The 10736-nt window shown below is 42.7% G+C and overlaps 1 protein-coding gene across 1 annotated transcript; it reads left to right on the forward strand.

Annotated features, from left to right (window-relative positions):
• The first annotated feature begins 2303 nt into the window (after positions 1-2303).
• LOC147881244 (alkaline/neutral invertase A, mitochondrial-like) lies at positions 2304-8262 on the forward strand. The gene is made up of 7 exons (XM_087369833.1): positions 2304-2424; positions 3236-4422; positions 5542-5710; positions 5877-6088; positions 6495-6988; positions 7396-7444; positions 7549-8262. The coding sequence occupies exons 2-7, from the start codon at positions 3607-3609 to the stop codon at positions 7861-7863; spliced, it is 2055 nt and encodes a 684-aa protein (XP_087225959.1). The 5' UTR covers positions 2304-2424; positions 3236-3606; the 3' UTR covers positions 7864-8262.
• The last annotated feature ends 2474 nt before the right edge of the window (positions 8263-10736 follow it).

A 10736-nucleotide genomic window follows, 5' to 3' on the forward strand; every position in this document is an offset into this window, starting at 1 on the left:
AAAAACTATTCCAATGTGAATCCTTTCTACCGAGGTTCTACCCACTTTGTGCGAGATGGTATGAAGACAATATCCATTTGGTATGGGCCTGTCTGGTGCCAAGAAGAGTCTAGTGTAGGGTTGCACAAGCAGTTAGAAAGACGAGCTTAATGGGATGGTTCTCCATCCACACTGGTTCTCCATTAATACTAATTGGAAGTTGATGACTCTGGGAGACATAGGGGGTCTACCCTCTACCTTGGCGGTGCGTTGGCAATATGTAAGGGTGCCACTTTTGCTGGCCGCATCTGGAGTCTGCACAATGACCTAGCATTTAAGCAGGGGGTAGGAATCGGGTTAACCAAGAGGTATGTAGCAAATCTGGGCATAATTTTGAGCAAATGTGATTCTTTGGTGGGGCTGAGCCTCAATGAATGTTTTAGTGAACTATAGTCATTGTGTTTAAGTTCTATGTTGTTGTTTTGGCCTTTTTGGTGTGGGTTGTGGGTAGTTTGCTCAACTTAGATAGCCACAATTTCGTAATGTTCTTGTTTTCTTTTTAATAAAATCCGGCACTTAAAAAAAAAACAAACAAAAACGATCTTTTGGTCTCCAAGGTGCATGAAAATGTAGTAATTCGTTAAGTGGACGAAGTTCAAAGGTATTGACTTACCTAACACTCTTCTACCTAAAGACAATAAAACAAAATAAAAACCCAACCTTTTATGTAGCCATGGTTGCATAAAATGAATGGTAAAGTGAAAAGACCAAGTATATGAAGTTTCCTTAGCAAGAAATTCTACCAAAAAGTCTAGATACCGTGTGCAAGTTTTGTTCACGGGCAATGTTGCTTCCTAGATATAGCATAAAGGTTTTTGCAAGCAACCATTGATAAAGACTAGGAAAAGTATCCATGTAGCATGCATATTGTAATCAGCTCCTTGACGTGATATATCCTTATATTAGAAATTGATAATGATAAGGAGTTGATTGAGAGGATATTTATGAAGCTAGAATGGAAAGGTTACTCATTGGCAAAATGTCATTGTATTAAGCACATGGAAAGAAGCACATGATGTATGGTTGCATTTTAAATAGTTTATCAATAGTAAGGAAGGTAGCAATTAGGACATGGCAGAACTATCCCACAAAGCATATATTTTTGGAAATTTTAGTTTACTTAAACACTTTTTCATCCAAGAGTTTTGTGTGAATGTAAAATTTGCAAAATAGAGGTCAATTGTAGGGGTTTAAGAGATGGAGGGGGGATGCATATTGCTTTAAAAAAAAGTAAGCAAATGTTAAGAATAAATAAAGGAGGGGCAGTATCCTTGAGAACTTTATGCAAGGGTGGTTAGCCCAACGAAAAAAGGAACGAATACAAAATTTTAGCATTAACCATGGTTGGCTAGCCATAGAGTCCTAAGGTCTGCGATCTTTATCCACCACTCCCTTTGTTAAGGGTCGTAGTCATGCTTCTTGCCTTTGCCATTGGTGGTGAAATTGATAGTTTTGTCATTTTCATCATGGGTAAAATCGGCTAAATCTCTTCCCACACCCTTGATATTAATATGTGGGTCTTGGTGGCATGGCTGTTGTTGGGTGCCAACTTGCCACACATGAAAGACATCCGTCCTTCTTGGTCCTTTCCTTGCCATCACACTTGAGAGCTCCACATTTGGGAGGAGTACATTGTAGGGGAAAACCCCATGGAAGCTTCAAAGGGGTGAGAGAAGAATGGCAACTCTGCGTTGCATTGGAGTGACTTCTCACTTTGTTTTTTCCCGTGAGACTCTGAGAAAGTAGGGAGGTTGGAAAGAAAATGGGGGGCGAAGCGAAGGGAAAATATTGGGGTTATGGTTGGTGGAGGCGGGGGCGCAAAAGCAGTGAACAAAGAAGAGAAGAAAGGGTTCTGAGAGGAAACGTAAGGAGTGATGAAAGAAGAGCAGGACATGCAAGCGCTTTTAAGGGCAGGAAAGGATAAGCGGCTGAGGTGGAGGGGTAGCGAGCCAGGTCAGCGGACAAATAAGGACCAAGCAAGCAACGGGGGACAGTCCACTGAGCCGGGGGGTTGGTTAGTTGGACCAGTTGCTCACGTTAGTTAGCAGTTAAAGGGAATGGCCAGGGATAGGGCCACGTGGACAAGCTCAAGCCGACGTGGGGCCCGCAACAGACGGGCTAAGCCAGTAAAGGCAGACACGTGGATAAAAGGGTGACGGGGACAAAAGGGCGGGACACGTGGAAGGGTGGGAGTTAGGGTTGGCTGATGTGGCAATGGGGGACTATATATATATAAAGGAGTCCCGGCTGCCCGGCTGGTGTGATGCATTTTGAGCATTTCTTGTTTTCTGCGTCTTCGTTTTCATCGTCTTCGTCTTCGTCTTCGATCGAGCTCTGCACGGTTCGACTTCATCTGATCATCGCCATCGCCTCCGGCATCTCCAGGTTCCTTCCTCCCCTTCCCTTCCCTTCCATTTTTGCATCAGTCCGTTCATCCCTCTCAATTTCTTGCTTTTTTGCTCAGTTGATCTTTCGTTTTTGCTCCTCTCCGTCTTCACAGCCTCTCTCAAGCTCTCCAAAACCTTTCCTGCCTTCCATCGCTCCCGAAAATCTTCCTCCCTGCAAGAAATCCGCCTCGTTTCGCTCCCTGCTTTGTTTTGCCCGACGTAGACGCTTCCGTTTCTGCCGCTACATCGGTCCCTTTTCTTTCAATCCCGCGGACTGTATCGTTGCTTTCCTTCCATCTGGCAAATCATCGGTTTTACTCCCTCAACCTGCCGTTGCTCCATCTTCCTCCGCAACATCTTCACAATATCTTTTTCGTGCTTTCGATCGTTCCCGAAAAGCCTTTTCCTCCCTCCCTGCAGAAATCCGCCTGGTTTCGCTCCATACTTTGTTTTCCCCGAAATATAAGCTTCCGTTTGCCCGCTCTCCCTTCCCTATGCCGCACAAAATGTCCGCTTTCACCACTAAATCGGTCCCTTTCTTTCAATTCTTTCAATTCCGCGCACAATATCGTTGCTTTCCTTCCATCTGGCAAACGATCGGTTTCGGTCCTTGAATCTGGCAGAGAATCGGTTCCTTTTTGCTCCCATCTTGCTCTATATCGCTCCCCATCGTTCCATTCCGCAGAAAACTGATCCCATTTGTTCCTCTCTGCCCCATCCCGCAGAGAATTAAGGCCTGGTTTCTGTTTGATCTGGTGCTTATCAACTGTCTCCAACGTTTAACTCGCAACTGGGGTGCTTTTGTGCAGAGCCCTTGATCGAATTTTTCAACAGCTGGTTTGCGAGCTGTCTGCCCCAAATTCGTCGACACTACGTTTGTGTTAGTTACTCGATATCAAGGATAATCGCCAAATTTCAGTCCGAAGTGTGGGCTTCACCCGGCCATCGTGTCTCCATATTCGTCTACGAGCACATTTGTTCGTAATTTTGAATACAAGCGGCGTTATTTTGAGGCTGCAAGGCCATCGCGTAGACAAACGGTTGAAATCAATTGTCTTGGGCTGTTCATTCCTGCAAATTGGCCCGATCTAGGGTATACATCTTATCAATTGCTATTCCGAGACTCTCCTTGTGGCTGGTTGGTCTTTTGCAACTATCCGTTTGGACATACGTACTTCAGATGGAAAATAGCTCCTTGTCGCGAGTTTCATATTGCCGTCATCCATGTTCCACTATTGGCAGATCCGTCTTTCCATGTAACGCTACCTCCGACTCCTTTTGTGCTTTGAAGGTCGGACCTATAGTTGCTTTTTCCTCTCTCTCTAAAAGATTGGTACTCGAGACCGGTGTTTTGCGTATAAAGCTGCTGCCTGGCGCTTTAAAAGCCCCCCTACAGTCAGTCTGCTTGTCCATTCCCGTAAGGAAATGCAAGTTGAGGACACCGAAAAGGCAGAGGAGACATCACAAGGTTAGATGCCAGGCTGACCAGGGCAGCAGAAACGGGAGTTATTACCCCAACGCTGCTTTCTCTGAAGCAAGAAGCGCAAGCGAGGCCGATCTCTTGAATCTCTCCGTGGTTGAAGAAACAAGGTCAGACAGTTTTTATTTGCCGAGCGTCACCGTCAACCCTCTGTGGATCGCTGGTGATCAGGTTTCCGTACAGAATACCCCTTTGGAGGAGGCATACACACGGATCACAACTCCAGAATTGAAGGACATCCGCAAGAAAGATGCAGGACTAGAGAAAGCGTCCGCTGGGGTGAAACCTACGGAGGAGGCTGTTGAGGAGGAGGCTTGGGAGCTATTGAGGGCTGCTGTTGTGAATTACTGTGGGCATCCTGTGGGAACTGTTGCGGCCAATGATCCCTCTGATTCTAATCCTCTCAATTATGATCAAGTTTTTATCCGGGATTTTATCCCCTCCGCCCTGGCGTTTTTGCTGAAGGGGGAAACCGACATTGTCCGCAACTTTCTGCTGCACACGCTTCAACTACAGGTATATTACGAGAAACTGCATGGAGGGACTTTGAACGTTGTGTCTTTCACAACTTTCAAGTGCTAAGGAAGCGTGTGCTGTTATAGATTGTGTACTCGTTGTTATGTTTATGGACTACATTAACAGCTCGTGCATAAACATAACTTCTTGATGAGGCTAATTTGGGATGATGATGTACGGAACCTTACTCAGCATGCATGTTTCGTTTACTTTGTCACCTCAGATCCAAGTCACCAAACTGACAATGTCCCCTAAAACGGTGGAAACATATATCTAGATGAATCCAGGAACATGCCCAAACTCATCCTTTGAAAACATTGCTGTTTCAATCTGTTATGAGCATTTCTTGTGTGGAAATGCTTGCTTAGAGAGACTACACTGAATTACTATGTAGCTTGAATGAAGAGAACTTGGACTACTTTTTGATTAGCCTTCTTCTTTATTGCAAGCCTGTCACTGTGCTGACAGAACTTAGTATGAAGACCATTGTATAAATGGATGCTCAACTGTGTTTGGGTGTGGAGATCATACGTTTATACTATGGTATACATTCACCGTTGGGTGCTGATGAATGTCGATGGGTATGTCATTGTAGCTAGTCCCTGCTATGCATGATGGACTTCTTGGTTTTTGACCTTATTAGTGACTTCCATGAGATTGAAACTGCATGTTTTTCGTAGGATGAGTTGCATGTTTCTGGGTTCATCTAAACATATATGCGGAGACTTATCTATATACAGAGACTCACAAAGTTAAATAACTCTCAACATTTATGAACTACCAGACAACAGGTTCCATTTGCTGCATGGGTGTGCATAAACTTAGGAGTTGGCATGAGAATGGTCTGTCCAGCCAAAAAATTGTCCAGCCAAAAACAAGATGATTGATATGCCATGACGCACACTATGAATGATTTCCGCACATACATCGTTTTCCAAGATTTCTAAACTTAGGAGAGTTATTTGGATACGTCTCCCCCACCATACAAATTTCAACTCCTATGAGGTCCCCAAACAATTAATAGCAATAGCACTAGCTGATTTTATGACTCCATTGAAAGAAAGACAGATAGATATAGTGAAATCTGAAGTTTCTTTTCACACTTCGGTATTTGAACAGAGTTGGGAGAAAACTGTGGATTGCTATAGTCCAGGACGGGGCTTGATGCCTGCAAGCTTCAAAGTGCGAACTGTGTTTGTGGAGGGAGATGATAATGGTACAACAGAGGAGGTTCTAGATCCAGATTTTGGGGAGGCAGCAATTGGACGTGTGGCTCCGGTTGACTCAGGTATTTATGCAGTAATTTGTGTATTGTGCCTATAGCCATCTTAACTTTGGGTGGGAGCAGTAGGTTGGATACATAATAACATCATTTGTCCTGATCCGTGTGTTTGGAGAAGCTTGAGATAAAAAACACTAGTTTTTGAAGTTTTCCCCTCTTTTGTTCTGTCCAGGGTTGTGGTGGATTATTCTTTTAAGAGCTTACTGCAAACATACAGGCGACTATGCCTTGCAGGAGAGGGTTGATGTTCAAACAGGAATGAAGTTGATTTTGAAGCTATGTTTGGCAGATGGTTTTGACATGTTCCCCACTCTTTTAGTTACAGATGGGTCATGCATGATTGACCGACGCATGGGTATACATGGGCACCCTCTTGAAATACAGGTTTGCCCTTTACTGCTGAAATAAACTGTGTTTTCGATTAGTGGTCATGTTAAAACGAGTGGGCCGCTATAGCTTGCAGATGAATGTACACGTGGGCACCCACTGACCATGTTGGTGCTTGTAGTTGTATGAGCTTTATAAATATATTATTCTATGCACATGAATGTACATGTGGGCACAGACTGAGCATCTTGATGCTTGTAAGTTGTATGAGCTTGGTTGGTTAATATATTATTCTATGCTGAAGAATGTAAGATGTAAGGCACCTATTGCTGTTTAACACTAATTCCAACACTCTAGTTATCAAAGGGATGATAGCTCAATTTTGTGCTATGGGAACATGCTGAGGGATAAGTATTTCAATTACTCCGTTTATTGTTAAACAACTTTTTTCCATTCAATGCAGTCATTATTCTACTCTGCACTTCGGTGTGCAAGAGAGATGCTAGTTCCAGAGGATGGTATGAACGATCTTATCAGGGCAGTAAACAGTAGATTAAGTGCACTGTCTTATCACATTCGAGAGCATTACTGGGTTGACATGAGGAAGCTGAATGAAATATATCGGTACAAGACAGAAGAATACTCACATGATGCTGTCAACAAGTTCAATATTTATCCAGAGCAAATACCTCCATGGTTGGTGGAGTGGATGCCGAACCAGGGGGGCTACCTGATAGGCAATCTGCAGCCTGCTCACATGGATTTTAGATTCTTCTCTCTTGGTAATCTGTGGGCAGTGGTTGGATCTCTTGCAACTCAAGAACAATCAGAAGGTATATTGGATCTGATTGAAGACAAATGGGATGACCTTGTTGGCAATATGCCTTTGAAGATAAGCTTTCCAGCATTAGAATCGGACGAGTGGCGCATCATCACAGGCAGTGACCCAAAAAACACGTAGGTTCTTACCTTCTAATTTTGAAAGCAATACCTTTGTTTGTTGTGCGAGCATGTGTGTGTGCTAGGTGGGGGAATTGGAGCGAGAGTGAGAGGGCTGGCTGACGGGTTGGTATCAGAATGCCAATTAGATCCAAGTAAGGACTTCAATTGTTTTGAAATCCAGGGTCCTGGATGGAGAGAGGAGAGATGGTTGTATTTGCTGGATGCTGAAATCTTGTTTGTGTTGCAACTGAACTATCCCAAATAGTGATTAATATTTTCTCTTGGTAATGCCACGAACTCATTGCAGCTACTAATCTTCCCACAGAGTGATCTGCTGATTTCATGCCATCCGTGCACAGTTTGTGACTAGTCCTGTAGGCCTTTGGAAATTTGCCTGTCTCTGATATTATTTTCTTCTACAGGCCTTGGTCCTATCATAATGGCGGCTCCTGGCCTACTCTTCTTTGGCAGGTGTGTGCGAATTATTATTCAAGATTATTTTTGGTGAACATGTAGACTTCGACCTTAATTGTTAAGATGTATTATTGCTGATCACACTCGGTTTTGTTACACAGTTTACTGCAGCCTGCATGAAAGTAGGGAGGGTTGACCTTGCAAGCAAGGCTCTGAAGGTTGCAGAAAGGCGGCTGTCAAGGGATAGGTGGCCTGAATATTATGACACGCGTGCTGGCAGGTTTATAGGAAAGCAGGCCAGACTTTTTCAGACATGGTCAATTGCTGGCTTTCTTGTGGCCAAGTTGTTACTGGCTAATCCAGAGGCAGCGAAGATTCTAACTTTTGAAGAAGACTTAGCATTGTTGGAAGCAATGTCTTGTCCAATTGATTCGAACCCCCGCCGGAAACGAAGCTGGAAGGCTCATTTATTTTGAAGGATTGTCTGATGTTGTACTGTATTTGTACATAAAACCCTACTGCAAAGAGGAGGAAGCCTGCAAAGCAGAAAGAGTTCTCACATCAAAACCCACGATTGGGTTTGTAAAATGTTTATTATCATGATTCACTTTGACATTGTTTACTGAGGCTGTATGCAATGACCCATTTTTTAAAGGGCTCATTCAGCTATGTAATGTTGCTGTTGGAATCCCCAACAATTACCTTGAACAGCTCCTTCAGCAGCTTAGCAAAGCCTTTTGGTCCTGGAATTCCCAACCAGGGCCTTCAAAATCTGCTTCAACAGGTTAGTAAGCAGATGGTATCCACAATTTGATTCTCATGTTCTTATTTTATATACAACTAATTTTATTTTAACTTTTTTAAAGTATTTCTAGTTGACCCTCTATTTCTGCAATTGAACTATGTGGGCTGGTTTGTGATATACAAGCATGTGGTTTGATACGAGAGACTGACTTAAATTTCTAAAAACACGCTCTCCTCTTCACGATTGTCCTTTTTAGTTTAATGGTGTCAAGCTCTTCCTTTGTACCCCTCCTGCACGTGCACACAGGAATTTCAATCTGACTTTTGATTTTTTGATGAGGAGGTGCACATATTTATCACAAAGAATCTATTTGATTTTGACGTCGTAGGTGTAATACCATTAACAAGACACTATTTAAGCCTTTTGTTTTCTTTTTACATTGAGTAATATGTTTTTTAAGAAGGGCTTACCCAATTTGGATTTGACCAGGGTTTTTTGAAACATGATCAAAACATTGTATTCAAATGCTACTGCAACTCTATCAGTAAATGGTTATTTCTATGACAATTTTCGTTGCAACAGTCTATGCGCCAAGGTTGCCCTTTGCGCACCATAGGTGTCATCGTCATTGAACCCTTATTAAGAGAGTTTGATTATCATTCTCAAGTTTGTTCATTGTGAGGGTTGCAGCTACTTGATGATACCTATTTCTTGTTGCACTTTTTTGCTGATTGTGATAATGTCGACAAACTTCTAGAGATCTTTCTTCTTTTGCCACGGTGTTGACTCTCGTATCAACGCGGCCAAGACAATAGCGCTATGCGCTTCGGTTGGGCATGGGCTCATGATCACTACGAGGTCAAGGAGATGCCAAGAATAGTTTTTAGGTACTTGGGATGCCCACTTGGCTTTGGGATTTCTATGAAACAAGGATTAGAATGGTGCCACGTAAAAGCATAGGACAAGTTTCACAAATTGAGGGACAAGCCTTTATCGTTGCTCGGCAAATTGACTCTTCTTAAGAATATATTAGCCTCAACAATAGTGTATGTATATTTTGTATTGCCTTTTACTCTAAGTGGATGAGTGACTATGGATAAATTGTCCAAAGATTTTCTTTGGAGGGAGCAATGGCACGCTTTCCCTTGGGAGTTTGCTCACGTCAAGGTCTTCAAGCAAACTAGGAGAGTCAGGCCATTCAAGTAGAGGCGTGGGCGAGTGTGTTGTAAATGGGCTACCAAGGTACATTCCTCACAACCTTGGGTAGTCATCTCCTGGTTCACGCATGGAAGTGCTAGGTGGTAGGAGCTCTTGCTCTTAGAGTTTCTGCTCAAGACGTCATTTGGAGTTGCTAACTAGTGATTATAATTTGGAGGAGAGGATTAGTGCTAGTGGTTTTTCATGAGACCCCTTGCAGCGGACGGATCGTTGGGGCTTTTCGATAAATTAGTGGCCCTTTTGCAATAACGTTGCTCCTATTCAAAGTCGTTTTTGCTCCCTTTACAGGCCCTACATCCGTCCTTTCCTTCACCCTATTTTTGACCACCAAAATCAGTGCCACCCCCTTCCCATGGCTTGTATGAAGCTCCTACCCTATCAATTTAATGTCTTTTTCAAATATGGCATCTGTTTGCATTAATGGTGAAGTTAAAGTATGCTTCAAGTTGCAAAGTTTATTTAATAAAGGGAAGATCCTTATATGATTTTTACCATTTGCTATAGTTGCTATTGAAACCAAGCTGAACCCACTCTGCATAATTTTGAGGATCAGAATTTCGGGTTGGATTTACCATCAAAATGTCGATTTCATGCTTAAGGGTTCCCACAAATGATAATCATACATATTCTTATGAAATTTATTATGCCAATTTCATGTTCAAGGGTCCACAAATGCTAAATAATACATCTTATGTCATTTCAAGAGAAGATAAACCTTGGCATAGTGGATGACTTTAGTGGAACATAGAGTCTATGAATGATATAAGAAGAAAGGTTTGTCATTTGGATGGGAGAAGGAGAGACATCCCTGTGGTTAATTAGAGTATGGATTGAACAAACACAAAACCATTGAACTTTTTCTCACTAGCTTGTGGGTCAAAATGGTTTGACGGCTAAGTTTCATTCATTATTATGATGAAATGGATAAGAAACTCTCTTAACAATAGAGTAGGATCCTTAGCTTCAAATATGATCATTAACCACATTGCTTGAGCTTCATTGATATAAGATTACATGCATGCAATCGTGCGCATGCACACACACACACACGTGCACACATGCACACATGCATGTACTAGTGGGAGCCTATGGCAAGCCATAGAGTAAAGCTGTCCTTGATGTTGGAAGGGACTATAGGGGGATCCGTTTTGATCAAGTTATCTCTTTTTGAATTCAGCCTTCCCGTGACCCACGTGAGGCAAGAGCTTCTTCGATCATCTTTTAGGAAAAGAAGTTATGGCTACCATCTAATCTATTAAAGTAGATGCTAGGAGTGTGTATCCTGAAGTAATGAATCATCATTCGAATTCCATATACCTTTTAGGTGTTTCTTCCGATGGAGGTGCTAGAGTGGCACAACACCAATTCACGTTCTTGGCTGTTTAT

The sequence above is a fragment of the Dipteris shenzhenensis genome, chromosome 31 (assembly GCF_047967505.1).
Source record: "Dipteris shenzhenensis isolate YYH24624 ecotype China chromosome 31, Dip_SZ_1.0, whole genome shotgun sequence".
Taxonomy (NCBI): Eukaryota; Viridiplantae; Streptophyta; class Polypodiopsida; order Gleicheniales; family Dipteridaceae; genus Dipteris; species Dipteris shenzhenensis.

What these genes read in the sequence shown, in the direction of transcription:
- LOC147881244 (XM_087369833.1), top strand. Translation starts at nt 3,607, where the DNA reads ATGGAAAATAGCTCCTTGTCGCGAGTTTCATATTGCCGTCATCCATGT. An exon ending in GGCACCCTCTTGAAATACAG is followed by an intron (nt 6,089 to 6,494) that starts GTTTGCCCTTTA and finishes CATTCAATGCAG; the next exon opens with TCATTATTCTACTCTGCACT. An exon ending in GGCCTACTCTTCTTTGGCAG is followed by an intron (nt 7,445 to 7,548) that starts GTGTGTGCGAAT and finishes TTTGTTACACAG; the next exon opens with TTTACTGCAGCCTGCATGAA.